Below are 27,818 nucleotides of genomic sequence, written 5' to 3' on the forward strand. Positions count from 1 at the left end.
AAAAAATGCTCCAGAAACAACTGATATATGTAGGTGAAATAATGAGTAGAAATTTCGAGGAACATAAAGTTTTATACTCTCCATTTGACTAAAAAAATATTTGTGACAAAGTCTTTGTTGTAAACCCATAGTATATCCAGATGAATTAACTAGTTTGAAATGAAAAAGTTTTAATTATAGCAAGGAAAATATAAAAGAAGAAATGATAAAGTAGTGTCACGTTTTCTGTAAGAAAAGTGACAGTTACCCATGCAATATGCATAGAAAAGTTCTTGTACCCATTTTTGTTCATACTCGTAGCTCCAACAGTCTTCAAGGTAGACTGATCAATTTCCTGTCAATTTTCAGCTGATTGATTGCTCAATACAATTGCATAAAAAAGCCCCCAGTTTTGTAGGTGGAATAATGAATAGTAATTACAAGATACAAGAAAATTTCATTTCTCACCCAAAAAATGGATACAGTAATCGTCAAAAAAACTGTTTACATTAAGGATAAATTACCTTGGTAAATTATGTAGATTTTGCATTGCAAAGTTGTAATTATTCCAAGGAAAATATGAAAAAACAAATGACAAAGTAGTGTTGCATCTTCCATAAAAACATTTTCTTTAAAATAAGTCTCTCTCTCTCTCTCTCTCTCTCTCTCTCTCTCTCTCTCTCTCTCTCTCTCTCTCATAATAAGTATGTGATTATAGACAAAAAATTGTAAATTATACAAAAATAAACATACATACATGTTACAAATGCATGAAAATATGAGTAACGTCTGGTTTGTGCAATCTTCTTTTTTTTTTTTTGCATACATCATCAGTAAGCAAAGGACTTAAATTTGGATGTGTATAAAATACTATTATCTTTAGACATAAATATGTCCAGTATCATGATAGTAACAAAACATTCTATGCTTTTGTGAATTTGTTAGCCATTTTTTTAATAAACTCATTTAATTGTATTGTATTTTATTTATCGTAAAAGTAAATTTAGTTCCTGAAGTCTTTTGAAAGAATAAAACTCCTTTATGGTGTAATTCTAATGCTGAATTTTATTGCTGTATGTCAGGTGTGTATTAAGATCTAAACTAAGAATATTGGTGTATATGTGTGGAGATGTACAGGTCCATGTTAATTAAGATCTTTAATTTAAAAGAGACAAAAGTGAACTGCATTCTCACCTTGTTATGTTTTGTAAAAGTCCAAACTATTAACCCTGTTACAAGAAATTAGTGTATAGATGATTGCTTATTTAGGTTTTCAGAGGAAATAGTTGTGAACTTTTTCTTAAGAAAAGGCATATTTTTAAAATGCCATTTTGAAAGACTTGGCCTGGTAGATTGAGATACCATAACTTTGTAGCATTCAAGGTGTATGTTGATGCTTTTTATTACATTTTTTGTAAATGCTTTTTATTACAGTAGTTGGTTTAGAGTAAGGTTTTGAACGAAATAATGTCTATCTCCATCATGGAATATTTCTACCTTACCGTCCTTCCATTTACTGACACTTAAATGATATTTTTATTGGAGCCCAGTAAGGTTTATAGGTTTAAGCACATTTTCAAATGATCTGGCAATATGATTATGTCTAAAATAACTGATATCACAAAGTACTTTTACAAATGAATTTTGCAGGCTGAGAGCACCTTTGGTACTTTAAATGAAAACTGTTTTTAGAGCAAGTGCTTTACAGACATTATTCATTACTAGTCATATTCCATATAGATATAACCCATCTACACCCATCACAAGAACTGAAACCAAAAAGATTCTACCAGACATGCCCATACCATAGTCCACTTTTCACCTGCAACACCACCTTCTTTTGTCCCAACTCTGTCTGGAAGTCTGAGGGGAGTGGAGGTAGGAATTGAGGTTATGATAAAGATTTTGTTTTAAAAATGTAGTTTCCTATTTATATCAATCACAGTTAGCCTGAATCACAGCTCAGGAGGTAGAGCAAAGTAAAGAATCCTCTGAAGAGAATAGAAGACTTTGGTGCAAGAAGTCCAGCTACTATATTCGGTAGAGTGTGAATAAGAGGGCAGTACAAGGTAGCCTTTACTGTTGAAGAATACCCATTGCAAATCTTTCATTCAATATCATAAGTAAAGTCATGAAGAATGTTAAGCTAAAAGCACATAAAATAAAGAAATGAGACATTCCTGAATATTGGAGAAGGGCTAAGCATGGGCAAAATTTTAAGATAAATCAAATGAGATTGTATGATTACCGAGAGAGAAATAATGTTTCAGCTGAGTGATGAGACATTGCCAACAAGAGCAAAGAGGCTTGACAAGAAACTAATTAAGGGTGTCAAAAAGATAAGATTGTGCATGTGAACTCCCCAGTAGAAAGATGATCGTGACATAATGAAGAAATCGATAAAAAGTACCAATACTGGGAAAGAATTTAGTGTAGACGAGGGCTGCATTCTTACATCTGATGCATTTGGAGGTACTTAGAAGGATGAGAGATGTTGCAGGTAATCAGTGGATGACAGGCAGACTGGGCATGTATGGCAAAACATCTTTTTTTTTTTCACTTCTACAAACCAGTGTCGCTGGGTCCTTTTCATATGGATAAGACTAATGATGATAAATAGTTTTTTGGATAGAAAATAGTTGAAAGAAAATTAATAGTACTGCTACATGTATTGCCCACCTTATTATTATTAATTATTATTATTATTATTATTATTATTATTATTATTATTATTATTATTGATTATTATTATTATTATTATTATTATTATTATTATTATTATTATTATTATGTAAAAGATATTGCTGCATCAGCTGCATTTAACTTGTAAGTAGTCTTCTCTATTTTTCTAATAATTGCTTTATCTCTGATATTACAACTGGCGAGTATTGCATCGATATTACTCATCAGGAGGAGTCAATTTCAGGCATATTGCTTACAAATTTATTTGTCACAATAAATAGATACACAAATAGGTCAAAATATGACGAATTAGTGGCCAACATTTCTCTCTGGATGATACCAAGAGAAACGTTGGCCACTAATTCGTCATATTTGGACCTATTTGTTTATCTATTTATTGTGACAAATAAATTTGTAAGAAATACCCCTGAAATTGACTCCTCCTAATGAGTAATAGCGGCGCAATACTCACCAGTTATAATATCAGAGAGAAAGCAATTATTAGAAAAATAGAGAAGACTATTTACAAGTTAAATGCAGCTGATGCAGCAATATCTTTCAATAAGACTTGTTTTCCTCCAATTCGACTGGGTGGTATTTTATTAGGGGCGGTGGGGTTTCTGGGTTGCATCCATGGCCTCCTAAGGAAGTCCAATCACTTTTCTTACTATGTGCGCCGTTTCTAGGATCACACACTTCTGCATGAATCCTGGAGCTACTTCAGCCTCTAGTTTTTCTAGATTCCATTTCAGGGATCTTGGGATCCTAGTGCTCCTATGATTATTGGGACAATTTCCACTGGCATATCCCATATCCTTCTTATTTCTATTTTCAGGTCTTGATACTTATCCATTTTTTCCCTCTCTTTCTCTTCAACTCTGGTGTCTCATGGTATTGCGACATCAATGAGTGATACTTTCTTCTTGATTTTGTTAATCAACGTCACGTCTAGTCTATTTGCATGTATCACCCTATCTGTTCTGATACCATAGTCCCAGAGGATCTTTGCCTGATCGTTTTCTATTACTCCTTCACGTTGGTGCTCGTACCACTTATTACTGCAAGGTAGCTGATGTTTCTTGCACAGGCTCCAGTGGAGGGCTTTTGTACTGGTTCTGTGCAAGTACCGGACATTCGCTTGCTATGTGGTTTATGGTTTCATTTTTCGTATTGCACTTCCTACATATGGGAGAGATGTTATTTCCATCTATCGTTCTTTGAACATATCTGGTTCTTAGGGCCTGATCTTGTGCCGCGTTATCATTCCTTCAGTATCCTTCTTGAGCTCTTCCCTCTGTAGTTATTGCCATGTGTCATTGCTGGCTAGTTCTTTAGTCTGTCTCATGTATTGTCCATGCATTGGTTTGTTGTGCCAGTCCTCTGTTCTGTTTGTCATTCTCCTGTCTCAGTATATTTGTGGGTCTTCGTCTACTTTTATCAGTCCTTCTTCCCATGCACTCTTGAGGCTCTCGTCTTCACTGGTTTTCAGATATTGCCCCAGTGCTCTGTTCTTGATGCTGATGCAGTCCTCTATACTTAGTAGCCCTCTCCCTCCTTCCTTTCGTGTTGTGTATAGAATGTCCGTATTCGCTCTTGGGTGTAGTGCTTTGCGTATTGTCATATGTTTGCTAGTTTTCTGGTCAATGCTGCGAAGTTCTGCCTTCGTCCATTCCACTATTCTTGCGCTGTATCTGATTACTGGCACTGCCCATGTGCTTATGGCTTTTTTCATATTTTCGGTGTTGAGCTTTGACTTGAGTATCGCCTTGAGTCTGCATATATTCTTTCCTGATCGTGTCCTTCATCTCTTGGTGTTTTATATCCCCTCCTTCCATTATTCCCAGGTATTTGTATTCCGTCGCATCTATGTGTTTGATGTTGGTCTAATCTGGTAGCTTTATCCCTTCAGTCCTTGTTACTTTGCTCTTTTGTATGTTGACTAAGGCACATTTTTTTATTCCAAACTCCATCCTGATGTCTCCAGATACAATCCTTACAGTTTGGATTGTATCTGGATTATTATGTATTATTATTATTATTATTTGCTGGAAGAAGACCTTCATTAATACAGGTTTTATTGAAAATAATGGCTATTTCAGCTACATTTATTTTGTATAGAAATTTCTTTATTCATATTACTGATTTTTTCTGTTCTCAAGTTGGCTATTAAAATGCCAAATGGGGATTTCTCTCTCTCTCTCTCTCTCTCTCTCTCTCTCTCTCTCTCTCTCTCTCTCTCTCTCTCTCTCTCTCTCTCTCTCTCTCTCTCTCTCTCTCTCTCTCTCTTCCCTTCTTGCAATGTTTCGTCCTTAAACCCAGAAGAACATCGTCGGGCAGGTGTTGTTGGACTGACGTTCTTGGAGGAGTCCTGTAGAATATATTAGTTGTCTGTTGCACAGAATGGGGTCCTTAGCAACGAATTCTGATTGGCTGACTGGCTCAGCTGGAGCCATGTTGTAAGTTGGTTGTGTGATATTGGATTGTTCCATATGTTTTCCAAGTCTTTTGCTTGGTTCTGCTTCAGGAATTTCCTGGTGGCTGTCTTCCCCTCTTAGTTGGCTGTAGTCTGTTTGGGTTGGTTCCAAATAGTTTGTTCTCTTGGTATCTTTTATTTCTGTTCATGTAATGTTGGATCTTATGTGCTTTGGCTTTAATCCTCTGTTTTACATCTTCTCTTGTGTTGTTTAGTCCCTTTGCCTGTACCTTGTATTTCTCATTCAGTTCCTCCTTTGTTTTCTTGCTTCTTCACCTCTTTTCTGCCATCTCTTTCAGTTTACTCAAGTCAGATCTCATCACCATGATTTGTTTTTCTAGGCGCCTTTTCCAAGGCGGTTGCTGTTTTTGGTTTGTTGGGTTGGTTGTGATGGTGGTGTTGTTGTTTGTGTCCCCATGAGTTCTGCTACTAGTCTTGCTCCTGCATATACCAGGTTATTTGTTTCTGTGATAATGGTGGTGTGTATGTCTCATTATTTCATTAACTTCATTTGTTTTCTCCCTTAATTTCTTTGTGATGTAGGGTTTCAAGGAGGGAATCTTTGTTCTTTCTGTATCTGGCTTCATCCACTCTCTGATCTTTTCTACCCATTCCAATCTCTCTGTCATATCTTTGGTGTTTCTTCATGTGCCGTTGTTTGGTCTCTTATCATTCTTGTTGTCTTATTTGGTATCGTTTCTTAATTCATCTTCTTGTCCTTCATTGCTGTGCGTTATTTCTCTTTCCAGTTCCTCTCTTTCTTTTGTGGAGAGCTAGTTCTTTATGTTTATGTTCCTTACTTGGTCTGCCATCCTCTTTTATGTAAGGGGGGTGTTATTTCTCTCATTCCAGATGTTAACCAACCTTCTGTAACCTCTCTCCATCAGGTTGCTTCTGATGTAGCATCTCCATATTTCCTTATTTTCTTATATTGCCCATTTCTTCTTCTGGTTTGCCTCTGTAGCTCCAGTCTCTTGGACAAAGCTCCTCTGTTACCAGAGGTCCCATTTATATTGTTGTTTAATCTTTCATTTCTTTCCATCATTGCTGAGTTTTACTACTTAACCCATAGTTGGACTCTACCCCATTGGGGATAGGTACTCATTCACAGCTGAGTAGACTGAAGAAATTGTGGTAAAGATCCTTTCTCAAGGAATCAGCACTGAAGAGAGCATTCACCCATCCAACGCCTGACCAACCCCATTGTTGCATTTTTAACTGTGTGCATAAATATTTCTAACACTAATGTGGTTTTAACTCTCAATATTTTAGCCTTGCTACAGGTGTTCAATGGTTCATCATTATTATTATTATTATTATGGTTATTATTACGTATTATTATTATTTGGCTGATCTGTTATTTAAAATACAAAGCAGAGAGCTTTCGAAGACCTGCACGGTCCTCCTTGTCAATCTGAATACAATTACTAACAGTGACCATACAAGAACTCTGTTTTTTGACTAGTTTACAAATAGCCTGTTTGATGATGTAGTTGGCTCTTCACGTTATCCCCTCGTTCTCCAACGGCAAACCAGCTAGTCGCCTAGATCTTCGAAGTGGCGGTTCGTCTCTTGAATCGTTTGATGTGTTGTCCATAGCAGCTTGGGCGCCTGCAACTAGGGACACGGGATGGGTCTCTGTTACCTGAACGAAAGAAGATGAGGCAGCGGCAGTATCAGAGGTGGCTAGATTATTGGTGTTATTACCATGCAACCTATATCAGTTATAATCTCTGATAAACTGACAGCAAATTATTCCATTTAAAATAAAATGAAATAATTTGCTGTCAGTTTATCAGAGATTATAACAGATATAGGTTGCATGGTAATAACACCAATAATCTAGCCACCTCTGATACTGCCGCTGCCTCATCTTCTTTCGTTCAGGTAACAGAGACCCATCCCGTGTCCCTAGTTGCAGGCGCCCAAGCTGCTAGGACAACACGTCAAACGATTCAAGAGACGAACCGCCACTTCGAAGATCTAGGCGACTAGCTGGTTTGCCGTTGGAGAACGAGGGGATAACGTGAAGAGCCAACTACATCATCAAACAGGCTATTTGTAAACTAGTCAAAAAACAGAGTTCTTGTATGGTCACTGTTAGTAATTGTTGTATTCAGATTGACAAGGAGGACCGTGCAGGTCTTTGAAAGCTCTCTGCTTTGTATTTCAAATAACAGATCAGACATATTACTGTGGATTTACTTTTCCATTTTATTTTATTAACTCATGTGATTATGAGGTTTCTTTGAATTATTATTATTATATATATACTGAATTGGTCTCAGATTAGCCCTTGATTATCGTGATAGATTTGCTCTTCACTGATCATAGAAAATTTCAGCAAGTTAAGGCTTGCTGGACCAGGTAGTAGTCCAAAGGGGACAGATGAAAAATGAAAAGCTGAAAGTAAAATATTTGAGCTGAAGGTTTATTGCAAAGTACCCTTAACATCATCTGTACTGTAACTTAGAAGGGATAAATAGTTCAAGAGATTTTTAGTATTAGTCATTTCACCTGTTACCTCTAAAGGCACTTGTCTACTTGCTAATACTTAATTTGGGTTTCATTATTAAACCCTACCAACTTACTGTTTAACACCAGTTTGTGTTTCTTGTGTAAAATTTAGAGAATAAATGAAACTTTATTTCATCTAACATATTTACAATTAGGAAGGTTATGTTGCACAGTGTAGTGCAAGGGCTCAGGGGATGGGGTATTCATCTTCTTTCAAGTAATCCACCACTGTCAGTAACCAGCAATGTTGCAAAAATAAATCAGAAAATATACAGTATGATTTTGATATCTTGTAATTAATATACAGTACGTACTTTACTGTTCTGAGGATATTGGCTGAGCTCTTTAATAAATTTACAAATAGCTTTCTGCAGTCGTATTTATTCTTTAAAGATTACAGTCAACTATAAGTGATGGTATTTCACTGCAGCCTGTATATTTGGCTATTCAAATAATACTGACAGCAATTAACTATGCAGTTGATGCTATAGCATACATGAAATTAGATGTATTGGTTAGTATTGTCAAGCACAATAATGAACATTTCAGACTCACTGTAGTTTTTATGCTGTTTTATTGCTGATAATATTACTTGAATAAAGTAATGCATCATATAAGACCACTAAGTTGCATGTCTAGAAATATCTATTATATATTAAGAAAAAAGACAAGGAATATTAAAGTGAAAAGGGACAGAAGGGAACAGATTTCATATATTAAAAGCTATGTGACAATGTGTAAATGCTGTTTTGTTACTGTCCTTTTGTTTGATTAGTGTCATGAAGGTTGTTCTCCTCAAAAAGTAATTTTAGCATAAGTGATATTTTGATTATCAGTTCAGGATAATAACAAAGAAGGGTTAAGGTTATTTTATTAAAATACATGTATACAAAGAAAACAACAGTAATTCAAAATAAATATTTGATTTAACAGATAATATATATACATATCTTTTAAAAACAATGTGAGAAATTGAAGTGGTTAAGAGGGCAGTGACAAGTACTGGCTATTAGTATGCACTGTTAGAGTAATGTAAGTGTAGTTGAGAGTTCATCCCTTCTTACAGTTGCCTTAGTTGGCAGCGGTGTTGGTAGTTTTTTTGAGGTGTTGCAACTATATATATTTTCATAGCAACCCTGGGTAGACTATGAAATAGTGATATGAGTTCGTTATAGCTTGCAGCTAAATTGTTTTCATATAGATTGATGAGTTAATTACTGAGAACTGTAGCTTATGGCAGTCTTTATTTTGTAGGGTTACTATTGTCACTAATGTGGAATTGTTTTTGTAAGTTGCCTTAATTTTTTTGCATGCATTATTAAGAAAATTTATCTTGTTGTGTGCAGTGTTAATCTCAGGTTATGAGAGGTACTATATAATACCAGAAGAATTCTGTCATTAGATAGTAGAATATTCGGCAATCTCACAGCTGAAAGAAATTTATTCTTACGATACGTTTCTGCTCAAAGATAAGTTACTTTATTACACTAAGTAACTTTTTAGGAAAACACTTGATTCTGAAAGTGATAATATATGAATGAAAGGCTTACTCTCCTTGAATGTTCATAGCTCAAAAGCTTTTTTTTTTTTCCTTTTTTTTTGTTTTTTTAGATCAAAAAGTTAGAAAACACATACATGTAGCAACATTCAAGATAATTGTACGTATAACATTGATATATATATATAAATAACAATTAAAGTGTTATCAGCGTAAACTCTGGAGAATGCTAAGTTTAACGTTTTTTGTTGTGTCCCGAATTTTCCTTGAGGTTTTTCCAAGCTCTGTTGATGTGACCAAATGTTGTTGTATCATCTTGGACCTGTCCAGAGAAGAAAGATGAGTTTTGAAATCAGTAATTCCAGTTAGAAAATAGTACTTCACTTATAAACTTCAGTTTAATTAAAGGGAAAGTTTTAATGAAACGAAGCTTGGCTACTGGGTCTAAGATATTTACAAGCATGCTTAATAACAAGGATCGTAAACTATTTTGTACCTGAGGTATTGAACTTGAAAGTGCTTGCTTCTCTTTCAAGATGATGATGGGGTTGCTACGAGGTATTCTGATGTGACTTGAGGCTTGTGGATTTTGCCCAGGTAGCCATGAATTTGTATGTTTTTCATCAGCTTCACTTTCATAATGAAGATTTGAGCTAGTATCATATCTGTCTTGTGCTTTGTCAACTTTTGCAGATTCCCAGTTGTATAAATCAAACATTTCAGGATGGTCTTGTAAATCAACATCATGAATAGGTGGACGCCATTCGTAACTCGTTTTTGAGCTGCTTCCACTTAGCTCATGGTCAGTCTGTTTGAAGTTTGAGGGATCAGATGAATGACTTATTGATGCTGTGGCTGTTGGCAAAGTTGTAGTTGTCAGTGTGTACCAGGGTTGTCTTGTTGTAGGGGTTGTCCTTTGAGGTGGAGTTATTGTTGTAGATAATCTCACTCTTTGCTTACTGCTTCTGTATGAAGTATGATGAAGAGAAGGGCTAGTGATTTGTGTTGGCGTAGTGTTAGGTAATGGAGAACTTGTGCTGAGATGGTAGGTAGGTAAAGTTGTAGGTTCTGTTGTAGAAGTTTCGTTTTTATCATTTCTTTTACTAGCCATGAAGTCTCTCAGACGTTGCAAAGAATTGTATCTTGTTTGTCTTCCTGCTAGGAGTGGTCTGGTAGTTGAAGAAGTGGTGCTAATCAAAGTTTTTTCTTGGTCAGACTTAGTGTTTTGAGAACTGTTTTGAGAAAGACTGCTTGCATGTAGTGTTTTTTGTAAATCTGTACTTAATGCTTGTGGTTTCTGCTCTGTTGCTTCTACTGTAGACACTCTTTGATATGTATTTGTTTCCCCTGTTTCTTCTGCAGGATTTCTGTTAGGGATATGTTGATTGTCTGTCATTTTGATCAAAGTTGAAGATATCAGTGAAGTAGAAAGTGCCTCCATTTCTAGTGCTGGTTTTTCTGTTTTGTGTGCATGGGATATTTTTCTTGCAGGAGAATTATATGTTATCTTGAATTTATTTGTGTGATTTTGTGAATGTTTTGTAAGATTTTGGCCATCATTGTTTATTGTTAGACCAGAGTCCACTTTAGGCAGCATGGTCATTGTTCTGTGGTTTAAATGTCCTGGCATCAGAACTTGTTTTGTTGTCACAAGTGATGAGGGTGTTGCATTATTCCTCCATAAGAGTATAGATGGAGAACTTGTAGGTATGGTTGTTATTTCTTGTGTTGCTGCATGATCATAACCTGGGGTTGTAGTCTTTGGACTTGATGGCATTGTCTTGAAATACTTAGCTGTTGGAAACACTTCTCCTTCTTTTGGCATTGGAGTGGCTTCAATAATTGTAATCCTTGACGATGCTTCAGGCATAAAGCCTTTTATTTTCGATCTTCCTTGGTTATCAGAAAGTTGATGAGGTGAATTCTCATCTGGGATTGAGTCTCTCCAGTTTATGGTTACAAAATTACTTTTGTGAGGAGTCCTTGTTGTTGTGACAAAAGAATCAATCTTCAAATTAGAGTTGTGAATGTTAGAGGTATGTGGTTGTTGCAAGATTGGATTTGAATATTTTATTTCAGAATTTTTATTTAAATGATAAGTGGAAGGTTTTAATGTTGAAGGAAAATGATGTGACAGAGGGTTGGTGTTAGGAGCATATGCTGTAGTTGCTTGATTTTGAGGGGTGGGTAAAGGTGTTGCAATTGAGCTAAAGATTTGACGTACTGGCTTGTTTTCTGAAAGTGCTTCAAAAGGTATGTGGCTAGAGGTAAATCCTGAATAGATTGGGCTATTGGTAGTGACACTTGCAGTAGTACTTGAAGTTGGGGTTGTAGGTTTTGAAAAGTGTGTCATTGGTAGTTGAAATTTAGGTTTCACTTGTTTCAAATTGGAAGGTAAGTTTTCGTTGCCTGAAGTTATATTCCTAGAATTCTGTGGTACCAGTGTGATCATTAATGTATTTTTGGTGGTTGTATCAGGGATAGATTGTGAATCAGTATTAGTTTGGTTGTCTATATCTGCTAATATTGAAGGTGGTGTTGCAGCATCCTGAAATACAGCTACAATTGCCTTTTCTTCAGATGGGGCAAATTCCATGTCTCCCGTCAACTGTAAGTTTTCTGCACCTTTCGTATTAGGTGATTGCAATTTTGTATCAAATTGTTTACCATTGTCACGAAAAGAGCTGTCAATGACATCATCAATAGTGAACTTTATCATAGAGGGTCCTAAGCTTTCATTGTACGAGTCAGTTTGGGGAAAAGACTTCCTTGCAGGATTAGTTTGGGGATTTACAGCCGAATCTCCTTTCAGTTGTTGGTCGTCATTGTCAGAAGACACTATGAATATTTCATCATCGAAGTATTTTTCTGTTGAGGTTGGCAAGTTGTGTGATGTATGAGTCACTTTTGTTGCGACATTGTCACTTTGGTTTATTTGATGAATTTCAGGTGATTGGCTTAATGCTGTTGACAATTTATAGTGAGGGGATATAGTTGCATGTGTTTGATAGTTTAATGTGTTTTGTACAAAAGGCAGGGTGGGTTTGTTGTGGTGAATGACTGTAGAGAGTTGAGGTTTAAATGTAAAACCATTTCCTTTGTTTTTATTGCTACTACCTACATTTCTTAAGGGTCTGATATTCACATCTGTTGTAACTGGATGTAAAGGAAATTCATGGGCATCAGAACCCAACTTGAGGTTAGGCCAATTGGTACCTTTGTTTTCAGTATCCTCCTCCCTCTGATTATCTGTCTTTGATGTAAGAGAAGGGAACCAAGAAAAAATACCATTGGTATTTGTGTTTGGAGTCTCGCGGCTCCGGAACACGTTGAATGGGTTAAGAAACCGCATTCTAGGGAGAGTGGGTAGACGGAAAGGACGCAGTGTTGGGGATTGGTTAAAGAATGAAAATCCTGGTTGGGAAGTTGGGGGAGGCTCTGTGGGAACAAGGGTAGTAGTAGCAGTAGTCCTTAAGTTTGGCCAAGGAATAAAGGGAGGATTCGTTGATGGTGCTGGGTTTGGTAATGTTGGAGGATTGAAAAATGATGGTTCATCTTGTATTGTGTTTGGAAAAGGAGGTAAATCTTCATTGTGTGCAAGTATGGGTGGCTCAAACTGGGTCTCACCTTGTGTATTTTGATTGTTAATTATATTGTTTTGCTGTATTAGGTCAGCTGGAGGTAAAAAAAACCCTTGAGCCTCACCTTCAGGTTGTTGCTGAAATAACAGGTTAGGGTTTGTGTCGTCTAATATTGTTTCAGGTTCTAATTGTTCTGAATTAAATGATTCTTGGAAGCCTCCGACTTCATTTTCTTGTTGGTGTTGAACTTCTGAGACAATGTCATCTCCTTTAGGAGGTCCAAAGTCAGGAAACTGTGAGAATAAAATTGGTGGAGGTTGCATTTCTGTAGGAAGATTTTGAGGTGATGGGAGTTGCCTTGTAAACTGTTGCCTGTTAGGAAGATTATTACGAGGCTCTCTGCCTAACTGAAATATATTACGAAAGGGTCTCATGATATTACGGAATGCATTACCTCCTTGTCGTTCTACTGCAGATTTATGTGGAGTATTGGCTTGATAGGTGTCAGATGTATGATGGTTGATAATTTGGGATTCATAAGGAACATTAAGTGGGGCATCTGGTTTTGAGATTGAATGCAAGCTTGTTGCTTCACGAAAATATGGGGATATATCAATTGATATTGAATCTATTGGTAGGAGAATTGGCTTTTTACCATGTTTTGGTGCATTTAAACGAGCTCTTTTGTTACCAGCTGGTCCCGGAACATAATGTTCAGTTATGTGTGACTCTTGTGTATCTATATGTCCATAATGAGGTAAAATTTGTTGAGATGCTGTTGAATCACCACTTACTCTGCTTTGATTGGTTAAAAGGTGGTTTTGCTTAGTATATTTAAAAGGGTTTGGTGGGGCACTATTATCATATGGGTATCCCCATTCTTTAAGGTCATGTTGAACTGCAGCGTGAAGCCATGGTTGGCTGTAGACTTCCTTAGCAGCTTCAGATATTTTGTCACTTTGAGTGTGAAGGTCCTTGTTTAATGGATGATTTTCCAGATTTGGTAATGCCTTTGTTCCTTCATTTTGCGTGTCATCCTTTCTGTAAAGAGGGTTATTGAAGGTTGTACCTACCGGAGGAACTGGTAAATTACTGATCTTATTAGGCATTGGTTCGGGAGGTGAGTAGGTAGACTGTTTGTTTGGTGAAACTGTGTCAGTCTGAAAGAAAATCTTTCCAGTATTATTTTTCAGTTGAGGCGAAGCTGGGAATGGTCGTGTACTGGTTGTATCTCTAAAGTCAGGCCACTGGGTGGGTTTATCATTGTTGTTTGTATGGTTAAATTGACCTAGATTTGTGGAGGAAACATGTACTGATTGCAAGGGAGAGCTTTGTGCATTTGCAAGGTCAGGCCATAGTATTGCATTTTTAGTTGCCATAGAGGTTGCAGACAACTGTGAACTAGGAGCCTGGTCGAATGTTGCATCGTAAGTTGGCCTCTTCTCCATCACAGGCTGTGTAAGTTGCTTGATGTCTTCTTCTGCAATGCCTTGAAGTGCATCGTTGTGTCCAGTATTTGGCCAGGTGGTAAATGTGAGTGTTTTAGAAGTTTCATCATTATTGCTATTTATTTTAAGTGGGACATGTAAGTTTTGGCGATTGTGTTGTCTCCGATTGTCGGTGTTCCTTTGATTGTCATGCCTACGCTTTTGGTTTGGGAGAAATACTTGTAAGGGGTTAAATAACTCTGGAGAGAATAAATTGTCAATAGAAAATTTGTTAAAGGAATCTGGTGTTTCTGTTGTTTGTAAGTCACTATGCAATCGCAGTCCTGTATGAGGTGGAGTCTTAATAAAAGTTTGTTGAGGTGGCTGTGTTGCTGTGCTCTCAAGAGCTTCTACTATAGCCGTCCAGTGCTTTTCTTTTACAGGGTGAGAGTCTGGTACCCATTTAGGAAAACTAAGAGGAGGAAGTACTTTTGAAGTATTTCTGTGATCCCCTTGCCCTGCCCATCCAACCAGATCTCTGCCAGATTTAAGAGGTTGTACCTCCAAAGCACGATCGTGTTCATCAAACTGCTTTGGTGTTAAAACAATGACAGGGTTTTGTAGGTCAAAGGTAATTATTGATGGATTAAGCTTCATTGTATCTTCATCAGTGCTCGATTGATATTCTAAACCCTCCCCTGTTCTGATGAGGGTTGCCCATATCAGCAGTAGTAATATTAATTGTAGTTTCTGCTTCCACATCTGAAATAAAGTTTCCTATTAGTATTTTGTATGAATGAGAATCTAAATTAATTATGGGAAATTGAGGTTACTATTAGAGAGTAATGATCGTAAATCAAGAATACATTTCAGAATCTGCCACTGAACAGTTTATAGGAAGTTCCTCATTAAGTGATATAATTTGCATATGTTTTATTGGGAAATCTGAAAACCAACAGACTTGATCAGTCTATTTCAAATTGGATACAGTCATCTTCTTAGTGTAAATTCATAAATGTGTGCTCTCAGAAAATAAGGATTAAAAGGTGGTAGGTGTCTATGCTAAGTATGAGTCATTTGAGTACTTTTTCCATGAAGAGGGGTTGTATTTCAAAGGCTACAGTGACTTCAATCAGAATTGAATACTACTGTTATACAGCAGCAGAAAGCAATGAGATATATTTGGTATTTAAACAGAGAGAAATGGATGGTTGGAAAAATTAAGATTGACATTTGTCGGCTGAAGATCTCAAAAGATTATTGAATTGAAGGAATGTGAAAGCTGTCATCTTTGCCTTATAGACAACACAAAGCTGGGAAGACTTTTGTAATTTTAAGAAATTGTTAGACTAAAGAAGGGGAGAAATGGTGCCTGAAAAGTTTTAGTAAACTGTAAAAGGGGTTAGGTCATTATATTGAGTGATTAGTGGGAGGTGAAAGAGTGTTATACCGTTATATGAGTAACGTGTGAGTTCAAGTTAAAGAGATTTTTTGGAGGAAACTTCAACCAGACTAATGGTAGAGCTGTGAAATGGGAGCTAAAATTTGCCTTTTTAGCAGGTAAGAATGGTGGGCAATGGATGTGGATTTAGTCCCTTTTTAAGTAAAACAGTCTGATCAAATTGCAAATGATCATGGATGTAGCAAAAATTAAGATCCCCTTCCAAAAAAATAATGCAACCTTAATCATATGTTATCAGAATATAAAGAAAGTAATTCATGGTGTATATGTTTAGAAAGCAATAATATGTACTGTGTGAACTTGGGAGGAGTTAAATAAAGCTCATATGAGAGAAACGAAGATAGTTATCTGTGATGCAGAAACAATGATTTAGGAAGTAAAGGATGGTTGGTGGTAGGATGGAAATAGGTAAAAATGCTTCACATATAGTAAAACACTTGATCGTGTCTTTAAAATTGTGATAAAAACATAGATAAGAACTTCATTAAGTCAATTTTAAAAGTCAGCTGTATGAATATCTAACCAAGACAAGAATTAAAATAAAGGCAGATAATGCAACTCATCAAGTGAAAAAATGCAAATATTGTATAGTTCTGAAAATTTAAACCAACAGTTGACATGAGGACATAGTTAGTTGTAAGAAAAACAGAAATCATTGTAGGTGGAAAGAAAATCAGTCAGAAAGCAAAGGAGCTCTATCCAAAAATATAAAAAGCATGACATTTAAAAGGAAGTTAACAAATGACAGAGTTGTTAGAAGTCCAAGAAGGGGAAGATGATATGTGGAATAGTAGCAGTTAAAAGAAGATACAGATGTTGGATGCAGTGATCTAACAGTGAGGAAGAGTTATATTAATGTTTCATACTGGTAACAAGTCATAAGATAAACAGACAGCAAATACTCAGATTAAGAAACACACAATTAAGGAATTGAACACAACCAAATAACTATTATTTGGTGAATAGTTGAAATACATCATTATGGGGTTATAGATGAATCACACTATTTAGGGCAAACTTTATCTTTGAAATGGATAATGTGACTATATTTCTGTGTTAAGTGCAAAATGGTCAAGAACAAATTCTATTAGATAGTTTTTTTGAAGAGACGAAAATTGAATAAGGTAGAGGCTTTAATATTGACTAGGTTATTGAAGAACGGTAGTATGCAGAATAAGAATCAGGTTAGTGTTGGATTATGGGTCATGAGTGGAACATTTGCTGTAAGTTGACATTCTCTCTAAGATTAGTCTACAGTAATTAAAGATTATGCAACACAGTTATTTTAACCTTATTGTATAAGCATGTCGATTGCCTAGTTGAATTTTGTGTAGGGAAATTTTTTTTGTTTTTCTACAACAGTAGACAATCTCCATGAAAATTTATTTTGGACTTGGTTACTGATATATTATGACAGTTGGACTGTAGAGACAATAGGAAATTATTGTTGCCTTACAATGCATTAAAGAAGCCTATTATTTTCAGAATAAGACCAGATGCCTTTTAGTCAAACACATCTGTGTATAGGTTTCTAATTTGTGTATTCCCCAAACACTTTTGTTGGTTTGGCGAGTTGAGGGTAAGTGACTACTTCCTAAAAGCCACCAGTCTTTTGAAACGTAAACCTTTATCAAAATTTATTTGATTTTGAGAATGTAAGAATGTTCTTTTTACTGATATAAAGATTATTTTTATAGATGTGCTGAATAAATGACAAACAGTATCCGTAAGAATGTTCTTTTTACTGAAAAGAAGATGTATTTTTATAGATGAGCTGAATAAATGACAAACAGTATCTGCAAGAATGTTCTTTTTACTGAAATGAAAATGTATTTTTATAGATGTGCTGAATAAATGCAAACAGTATCCTGAGTATATGACTAAATTTCAAGTTAAGTGTTAAAAGCATGTTTAGGTGGATTGGATGAGATGAATTTGTTAGATTTTTCATCATTCCTGTTAAGCCATGTTTTTCTGTATATCTATAATGAGAATTGTTAGGTATTTTGTTTCTATAAGATATTGGATGTTTACATTTTGACATATTTTTATTTTCCTCCACAGGTGAGTTTTGAATGTGAATCAGTGTTTTAGCAGGCAAGGTAAGTTTTGTGTTTGATTTGCTTTCATAGTCACACATCCTGATTCCCATAATTACATATTGTTGAAGAAATAGTACCGTGCATTGGTTTTGAAATTAGACTATAGGTTTTCCAGTGTCCTTTTGCTTACATTATTTAATTTAATTTAATTTTGTGTTCATATTTGGTGGCTCTGCATGAGGTAAATACATAAAGTGTTGGAAAAATATTAGTGGATTAGGAAATCCTGATGTGCATTAGTTTCCTATACATTTGTTGTAGGTTACCATGAACAGCTCGTCAATTATGTGGACCCCCCATATTTGCATTCTCGACTTCACGGACACTCACATTCGTGGATTTCTCTATGGACCATATCTAGCCATCATTCGCAGGAAATTTGTGTATTCGCAGTATTTTCTGATGCAAAATATGCACAAATTACTGTATTTTCATATAATTTCATAATTAAATGCACTTTTTGTGATGAAACTTTAAAAACTAGGTACAGTACAGGCAGCCCCCCGGGTTATGACAGGTTCGGCTTACGACATTCCAAGGTTAAGGTGCTTTTCAATTATATTCATCGGAAATTATTTCCAGGGTTATGACGCCTACAACGCTCATCTGGCAGAAGAAATATGACACCAAAAATGTAAAATAATCAGTATTTGAAGGCTTTTTTTTACGAAAAATACAATAAGAATGCAGTTTACATAGTTTTGAATGCCCCAAGCATTAAAAGTAAGGTTTTCTTAAGATTTTTGTCGATGTTCCAGCTTACAACGTTTTTCGGGTTACAACGTGTCTCAAGAACGGAACTCCTGTCGTAACCCGGGGACTGCCTGGATAAGCATTTTTAGTAGGTTTTTCTTGAATTTGAACTAACAAAATACTGGGCAGTTTTAAGCATTTTTTATAGGGGTTCTAAGTATTCGCAGATTCTAGGTATTCGGTAGGGGGTCTGGACCGCATCACCCGCAAATACAGGGGGCCCACTGAAAATTCAAGTTGTGCTCTATATAATTTTTTTTTGAGTAATACACTCCATCCCCTCTCAATTTATACACATTTCATCTTTAGGCGCAATATTTTCCATTTATCAATTTTTTCCCATACGTATTCTGTTCTGATGTTTATATCCTTAAATTTTAATAATTCTGAGCTTTACATAATATTTATATCAGTACTGTTACATTGTATTGGATATATTGTCACTCACATTGTGGGTGTGGTGTGTGGTGAATGTGTAATGAATTTAGTCTCTTACTCTCTTACTGATCTTCATATATTTTTTATTTCTCTTTTATCACCTAAATTTTTTTTTTACACTGATTTGATATTTTTGTTTAATTCTTATGTACTTACATAGTAAAATTACCAATTGTCAATGATTTGCAAATGCTCTGTAGTTGTTGTTGGATCGTGGTTGCACAGTTATATTTCTTCTACTATAAGTGATCATTTTCATTTTCCTTTTCATTATATCTTTTCTTTAGGTAATTTTTTTTATGTGTATATTCATTGCAAATTAGTGCTGTTGATACCTGATTACTTTCGAATGGTGAGAAGTATATCCTTGTTAAAGTAATGCAGCAATTCGTTTTTTATCTGATTAACTGCCTTATCATTTGTTTTTGAAGAACTTATCCCAGTTGTCAGCAATGGCTGGTTGCATAGTATTTTTTTCTTACAATTGTATTGTATTTTATTATTTTATGAAAAATCAAGGAGATTAAGATAAAAAAAGGGAAGAAAACAGGTAAACAGAGTGAATTAACATTTATTAAAACTTATAACAAATGATAAAGTAACTAATAAATTAAGAGAATAAATTAAGCATGAGAGAACATGTTGAATTTATGTAGCCCGGGGCTTAGAACTTAAAGATTTTTGTACAAGTAACTTACCCAGCAGATATATACTTAGCTATAGACTCGGTCGTCCCGACAGAATTTCAAAACTCGCGGCACACGCGACAGGTAGGTCAGGTGATCCACCATTCCCGCCGCTGGGTGGCGGGGTCTGGAACTATTCCCGTTTTCTAAGCCATAATTTCTCTGTCGGTTGAACGGACAACACCTATTGTTCGTTCCTCCATCTTGGATTTCAACTCGTTTGCCGAGAATTTGGATTGGTTTTTGGTGACGTATTCTGTTTTTTCTCTGGCTTGGCATACGCTTATTGTGGACTGTTTTTTCGACTTTGGTTTTGACTACTCTTTCACGATGTCTGACGCTAAGGCTTCACCTATGTTTAGAGTTTGCAGTAGGGAAGACTGTAAGGTTAGGCTGCCTAAATCGGCATTAGATCCGCATAGTATTTGCGCTAAATGCAGGGAGAATGAATGTTCTTTTATTAACACCTGTGTGGAATGCGAGAACCTTACGGAGCTTGAATGGAAGGAATTATCATCATATGTTAGGAAGCTTGAGAGAGATAGAGTGAGGAAGGCTTCAGCTAGGTCATCTAGTAGATCTTGCTCCTTAGAACAAGAAATTAACTCTCCTTCTAACAATTTTCCCTTAGCCTCAGCTGCTTCTCCCTGTTCTGAATCCAAAGATTCTTCATCAGAGAGGGAAAATGTAAAAGCTTCAATTAAGAAACTTCAAGCTCAGCTACGAGCTCTAAACCAAGGTAAGAGTGGTGATAGTGACTTGTGCAGTGTCCCCACCCCAGTGCAGTGGAGGGGCGTCTGACCGGTTTCCTCATTGCTCCTAGGCCTAGACCTCTTCCAAACTCCCAGGACCAGGGGAGGAGGAATGTTCGAAAGCCGCAGGGAGGATGCAGAACATCCCCAACGGTCAGGCGTCCCTTCGGCAGATCCTGTTGTTAAGTCCCAGGCTGCCTCGGATTGCCGCAGAAAAGGCGTCCTAAAGGAGTGTTTTTCGGCCTCAGACTCTTCCTCTCCTAAACGAGGATGGAGTTCGGCCTCCCGTTCGCGCCCTTTGAAGAGAGCCTGGAAGGCGCCTGAAGGAGACGCTGCTGACTCCAGCCCAGAGCGTTTTTCCCGAGGATTGGCCTTCGGGACCTAAGAGGACTAGACAAGAGGAGCCTGCTCTTCAGGATCCGACCAAGAAGTTTTTGGTTAATCTGCAAGAGCAGTTAGCGTCGCTCGTAGGCTCTTTTGCTAAGGACTCTACAAGGAGGAAGGATGTCTCGCTCCCTGTGAAGAGTTCCGCTAAGCGTCCTTCTTCGTATAGGAGAGAACTCTCACGATCTCCAGGGCGTTTATCGCCTTCGTCAAGGGACTCGTCGGATAGGAGTTGTTCTCCTGAGAGAAGAGCCCTTTCGCCCTATAGGCTGGCTTCCCCGAAGCGCCCTCTTAGACACAGCGCATCGAGCAGAAGTCTCGAGCGGTTTAGCTACAAGGAACCGGAAAACCGATTTAGGTATCAGGATCCCTTGGGTCTTCAGGACCAGGAGCCAGACAGGCGCAAAGAGGCAGCAAGACGCAAGAAGAAAGGACGTCAAGAGCCTCCTCTAGAACGCTGGATTCAGGACGTCAGGATTCTGCTAGAAGGCAGGAATCAGGACGCTATGAGCCAGGACGCCATGAGACGTCAGGGCGCCAGGGATCAGGGCGCCAGGGAGTCAGGGCACAGGGAGTCAGGGGCGCCAGGAGTCAGGGTGTCAGGAGTCAGGGCGCCAGGAGTTAGGGGCGCCTGAAGGAAAAAACAGGACGCGGAGTACGTTAGGCGTCAAGTGTTAGGGCGCCAAGAGCCTGTTAAAGCGTCAGGAATCAGGACGCGGGGATCTTTTCAAGCGCCCTGAATCAGGACGCCAGGAGCCTAGCAAGCGCCACGAACCCGACGAACCTAGACAACAAGAGTCTAGTAGGCACAAGAGTGTTGCCGACAGACAGGAGCCTCACTCTTCGTAATAGGAGTGCTAATGTTCCGCACTCCCCTTCTCGGGAAAGGTGTTCTTCTCCCGGGAAGAGCCAGATCACTCCAAAACGATCTCCTTCTGTAGATCAGTTGGACCAGGTATCGGAAGACGAAGAGCCTGTAGATGTAGCAGTTTCGGACTACAAGAGACTTTCTCTTTTGCTGCTAAAGGAGTTCGGAGACTCCCTTCATTCCTGCGGACCCTCCTTCACCGGATCGTTGATGTCCAGCACTAAAGCTCTCAAATCGTCTTCCTTCGTTAAGATGCGCCCCGCTCTTTGTATGAAAAAGGCATTGAAAACTTTTTCAGAGTGGTTGACTTCCAGAAGGGAAGCGGCAAGACAGTTTTTTCCTGCCCTCCTTCCAAGTTAACAGGAAACAAACCAGGAAGGTGGTACGAGACCAAAGAGCCGAGGGTTAGGCCTGCCTTCTTCCGCGGATGCGGATTTTGCTTCCTTAGTGACTCTGCTAGGAGGAAGTCGTTGCTGTCTGCTAAGGCGACTTGGGCATGTGTGAGCTGGACCACCTTCTAAAGGGCCTCTTTAAAACCCTTGAAGTCTTCAACTTTATGGACTGGGCGTTAGGAGCATTAGCGAAGAGAGCTCAGGACACGGACTTTGTTTCCATGGAGGAACTTTCGAGCGTCCTGGCTTTTGCCTGGACAGAGCGGTCATGGACGGTTCTGTGGAAGTTGCCTCTCTTTTTGGGACGGGAGTTTTGAAGAAGAGATCTGTCTTTAGCTCTTTCTTAGCAAGAGCAGTATCACCCTTGCAAAGGACATCTCTTCTTTTTGCTCCTTTATCCCCGCACCTTTTTCCACAAGAGACGGTTAGAGAGGTTTCGAAATCTCTTACGGAGAAGGCAACTCAAGATCTACTCACGCACTCAGCCAAGAAGTTTAGGCCGGCAGTGCCGATAGAGAAGAAAGAGAGACCCTCTTTTGTTCAGCCCTTTCGAGGGGCCTCCTCTTCTAGAGCCCCTCTTAGAGGTCGAAGACCAGAGAGAAAGAGTAGACCATCTAGAAGGTCCTTCGGGAAGTCTAGATGAACAGCAAGTCCTCCAGACGAAAGTAGGCGCCAGGCTACTCCACTTTGCCAAAGTCTGGGCGCAGAAGGGAGCGGACTCCTGGTCCCTCTCTATCCTGAAAAAAGGATACTTGATCCCCTCAGGGAAAATCCTCCCTTGACGACAACTCCAAGGGAGTTAACCGCCAGATACTCGGATCCGGTCCGAAAGCTTGCTATGTTTTGCAAGCAGTGGAACAGATGATTTCCAAGGAAGCGGTAGAACTGGTTCAAGATCTCCAGTCCCCAGGATTCTACAATCGGCTATTCCTGGTACCGAAAGCATCGGGGGGATGGAGACCAGTTCTAGACGTCAGTGCCCTGAATTTCTTTGTCTTGAAGAAGAAATTTTCAATGGAGACGTCTTCCTCTGTTCTATCTGCTCTTCGTCCAGGGGAGGGGACTTGGGATGGGGTGTCCCTGGACCTTCAGGATGCGTATTTCCATGTGCAATTCATCCGGCAGCAAGGAAATATCTGAGGTTCATGTTCCAAGGGAAAGTGTTCCAGTTCTGAGCGATGTGCTTCGGACTTTTGACTGCCCCTCAAGTCTTTACGGACATCATGAAGAATGTAGCTTATTGGCTACATCTGGAAGGGATCAGGATCTTGTTATATCTGGACGATTGGCTAATAAGAGCCCAATCGGAGAAAAAAATGTCTGGAGGACCTTTTAGTGACTCTAAAGTTGACAAAGTCCTTAGGACTTTTAGTAAATCACGAGAAATCCATGCTGACTCCCCAGCAAAGTATTGTCTATCTGGGGATTCAGATGGATTCTCGGGATTTTCTAGCGTATCCTTCGCGAGAAGGAGAGAACGCTGCCTAGAAAAGGTGTCAGTCTTCTTAAGGAAAGAACCATTGTTCCGCGAGGGAATGGATGAGCTTGCTGGGGACCCTCTCCTCGATGGAACAGTTCGTTTCCTTAGGAAGACTTCACCTACGACCCCTTCAATTTTATCTGAAGGAGAAGTGGGATTGGAAGTCCAACAATCTGGGAGAGACTTTTCCAATCTCGAAACGGATCAAGGAGAATATCCGTTGGTGGTTAGATCCACAGAAACTAAGCAAAGGAATCTCCCTTCGCTTACAGAACCCGGCGCCTAGCGTTGTTTGCAGACGCCTCAGATTCAGGGTGGGAGCGACCATAGGTTCGCAAGAAGTGTCAGGCATTTGGGAAGGAGAACAAGTGTCCTGGCACATCAACAAGAAAGAGCTAACAGCCATTCATCTAGCTTTGGTTCATTTCGAGGAACAGGTCTCAGGTCTGGGGATTCAGATTCACTCGGACAACACAACAGCCCTCGCTTATATAAAGAAGCAAGGGGGGACGCATTCCTTTTCCCTGTACGAATCAGCAAAGGATCTGCTGATTTGGGCACAGGAAAGGAAGATCTCTCTCCTCACAAGGTTTGTACAGGGAGAGAAAAATGTCCGGGCAGATCTGTTAAGCAGAAAAGATCAAGTCCTACCCACGGAATGGACTCTCAATCCTCAGATTTGCCAACAACTGTGGCATCTGTGGGGAAGGCCCAATATAGACCTGTTCGCGACCAACAAGAACCACAGATTAGAAACCTATTGCTCCCCGATCTCGGATCCTCAAGCAGTAGCAGTAGACAGCTTTCTGCTAGATTGGACGGGCTTGGACGCGTACGCCTTCCCTCCTTTCAAGATAGTAGGAGAAGTGTTGAGGAAGTTCGCTTGCTCGGAAGGAACAAGAATGACCCTCATCGCTCCCTTTTGGCCGGCTCTCGATTGGTTCACAGAGGTGCTGGAGTGGTTAGTGGATTTTCCAAGATCGCTTCCACTAAGGAACGATCTTCTCAAACAACCCCACTTCGACAGGTTTCACAAAAACCTCCCCGCTCTAAGTCTGACCGCCTTCAGACTGTCGAAGGACTTGTCAGAGCAAGGGGCTTTTCACGAGAAGTGGCGAAGGCTATTGCAAGAGCCAGAAGAGTCTCCACTTCTAAAGTATATCAGTCGAAGTGGGAGGGTTGTTTAGAAGATGGTGTAGGGAAAAGAAAATATCCTCCTCCAGTACCTCTGTAACTGAAATCGCAGATTTTCTCCTATATTTGAGAAAAGACTGTAACCTGGCAGTTTCAACAGTGAAGGGTTACAGAAGTATGCTGGCCTCAGTTTCGACATAGAGGAATAGATCTGACAAACAATAAAGATCTTCATGACCTTATAAGGTCTTTTGAGACCACGAAAGAACATGTAATCAAGAAGCCTAGCTGGAACTTGGATGTGGTCCTCAAGTTCCTAATGTCGGAAAAATTCGTACCGTCTCACGCAGCTTCGTTTAGGGACTTAACAAGAAAGTCTTTATTCCTTTTTGCGTTAGCAACAGCCAAGAGAGTGAGCGAGTTGCAAGCTTTGGAAGGTAAAGTGGGGTTTAAGAAAGATTCAGCGATTTGCTCCTTTCAACCATTTTTTCTAGCGAAAAATGAAAATCCCTCAAAGCCTTGGCCAAGAAGCTTTGAGATAAAAGGAATATCTTCATTAACAGGGAGAGAACTAGAAAGGACTTGTGTCCAGTCAGGGCACTCAAGTTCTACCTGGAGAAGAAGAAGTTGCTGAAAGGTACAGAAGAAAGTCTTTGGTGCTCTGTAAGAGATCCGAAAAGAGTGATTTCTAAGAACGCCCTTACATTCTTCATAAAAGATGTAATAAGGGAAGCTCACCTTAAATGCGAAGAAGAGCATTTCAAGGTTCTCAGAGTGAGAGCTCATGAAGTGAGAGCCATAGCTACGTCGATGGCTTTTCACAAAACATGGTCGCTTCAGGCTCTTATAGAGTCGACATTTTGGAGATGTAATTCGGTGTTCGCCTCGAATTACCTAAGAGATGTTAAAATTTCGTACGAAAAGTGCTTTGCTCTGGGAGCGTATGTTTCGGCGAATTCAGTGCTGGGAGAAGGGGCTGAGGCTAATCCTTCCTATTTAGTTTAAGGCTTAAATTACTGTTTATTGGTGGTTGTTTTTATTGGTTAATTGTCAGAGGGAATAGGGACCCTCTTACAATTCATAGATTGTAACAAGACTAACATGGTCAGGTGATCGGGATTGGCTTCAGTGCTCTTTGTGATTTGTTTAATAACCTTAACTCTGTCATGTAAGAGGGCGAGTCTCCATTGATATGACAAAAGGTCAAGGCTCTACCATGTAAGTGGGTCAGCCCCCATTGGTACGATCCAGTATAGGCTCTGTCGCGTAAGCGGGCTAGCCCCCATTGACACGATCCAAAGAGTTATTCAACCATAGGTTCATTCCTCGTTGAAACTCTTGAGGCAAGCAGACTCATCGACAGTAGTCATGAAGTCTTCAGCCCAATAAGGTAGGAACTATGGATTATGTTATCCAAGAACATAGGTTGTTTTTTCCCTGTTTGTTTTTTAATGTATTTAGTTAAGTATTATTTTGTTTTTAGCTGTCTCTTGCCCGCCACCAAGGGTGCCAATCAGCTAAGTATATATCTGCTGGGTAAGTTACTTGTACAAAATGATATTGTTAAGATACAATAAAGTTTTGTACATACTTACCTGGCAGATATATACGATTAATGGCCCACCCAGCCTCCCCTCAGGAGACAGGTGTAAGAGAAATTATGGCTTAGAAAACGGGAATAGTTCCAGACCCCGCCACCCAGCGGCGGGAATGGTGGATCACCTGACCTACCTGTCGCGTGTGCCGCGAGTTTTGAAATTCTGTCGGGACGACCAGAGTCTATAGCTAAGTATATATCTGCCAGGTAAGTATGTACAAAACTTTATTGTATCTTAACAATATCATTTTAGGAGTGTTAATTAACATTTCCGGCCACATGCAATCTTAGTGTCTTTGCAAGCCTTTATAAAGAGAAAAGAAAGTAGGAGTAAAGTAAAAGCAGGGTTAATGGTGGAGTCTATTTATGTCAAGAGATACATGTGAGTACTGTAAACAACTTTAATCTCCAGTTTTGATACTCCTTTTCAATACCAAAAGGGTCACAAATGATTGCTGAATGGATATGGAAATAAATAACAAACAGCATCTCCAAGCAATCTGAAGTATGTTATTTTATGTAAGTAGTTATACAATGAGGAAGAGGTGGTGGCAATGTTTAACAAGTAAAATTTAGGAAAAGAAAGGACTGAAAGTCATTGTAGGCAAAGCAAAGCTTATGGTGACTGCAGGGTAAGCAAAAGTAATTATAATAAGGAAAATGACCATTTGGTTGTGGGGTAGGTGTGGAGATGAATTCTGGTATTGAAATACATACTCATAATTAAAAAATATACATAAGAGTATGAATTTTTATGCATGAAATGCAATACAAAAGTTGATAGGGAGGAGAGGGCCACTGAGAATGCTGTTGGAGTTCAAGGGAGGAACAGAAGTGGGCCAAGAAAGTAGCTAAAAGAAAGCATATTTAGGTGAAAGTTAGATTATTTATGGTGGCATGAAAAATTTGGAGGCACGCAAGGCAAGAGCTCATGTAGTGGGAGCTGCTTTGGTAAGTTAGGGACGTAATGCCGTCAGTGCACATCGTGCAGTGCATTGTAAGCATTACTTAAAGTTCTTTGCAGCATCCCTTTGGTCCCCAGCTGCAACCCCTTTTATTCCTTTTACTGTACCTCCATTCATATTCTCTTTCTTTCATCTTACATTCCACCGTTTTTCATTGTGCAACTGCGAGGTTTTCCTGCTCTTGCACCTTTAAAACCTTTACTCTCAGTCTCTCTTTTAGCACTGAAAGGCCTTATAGTCCCAGCAGTTGGCCCTGGGCCTAAATCACATATTCCAATTCTTAAACTCTGGGCTGTTGGGAATCACAACACTCAAAAGTCACGCATGTTAAGCTTGATATGTGAGGAGCCAATGAAAGGAGGCATAATCAAGGAGAGGTAAGCATAAGGTCTGTACATAATGACATCAAGTTGTGCTTGTTTCCATCCAAGGTCAACTCACGTACCAGTGCTAGACAGGTGTGGACATATGCCCAATCTATGTCTCATCAGTGGTCACTGTTTAGAGGCTGTGAATGAAGACATTCAGTCGTTGCTATCCCAATATGCTGACGTCACTTACATCACAACACTTCAGCGAGGTTATCTGGAGAGTATGTCAAGCTATCCAAGATATATATAACTGTGTAGCATGGTTAGACAAAAACGC

The 27,818-nt window shown here is 38.8% G+C and overlaps 2 protein-coding genes across 12 annotated transcripts in view; one reads left to right on the top strand and one right to left on the bottom strand.

The window, feature by feature from the left end:
• LOC135203194 (oxysterol-binding protein 1-like) overlaps nucleotides 1-27,818 on the top strand; it is a 355,421-nt gene that overhangs the window by 265,460 nt on the left and 62,143 nt on the right. The gene's annotated exons all lie outside the window — the stretch shown is intronic.
• LOC135203193 (mucin-2-like) overlaps nucleotides 8,494-27,818 on the bottom strand; it is a 34,591-nt gene continuing 15,266 nt past the window's right edge. The window contains exons 3-4 of the mRNA XM_064232918.1: nucleotides 9,646-14,919; nucleotides 8,494-9,471 (exon numbers count right to left, since the gene is read on the bottom strand). Coding sequence (XP_064088988.1) covers nucleotides 9,385-9,471; nucleotides 9,646-14,919 — 5,361 coding nt within the window. The 3' untranslated portion in view covers nucleotides 8,494-9,384. The remainder of the gene's footprint in view (nucleotides 9,472-9,645; nucleotides 14,920-27,818) is intronic.

Source organism: Macrobrachium nipponense, chromosome 33 (assembly GCF_015104395.2).
Source record: "Macrobrachium nipponense isolate FS-2020 chromosome 33, ASM1510439v2, whole genome shotgun sequence".
NCBI lineage: Eukaryota > Metazoa > Arthropoda > Malacostraca > Decapoda > Palaemonidae > Macrobrachium > Macrobrachium nipponense.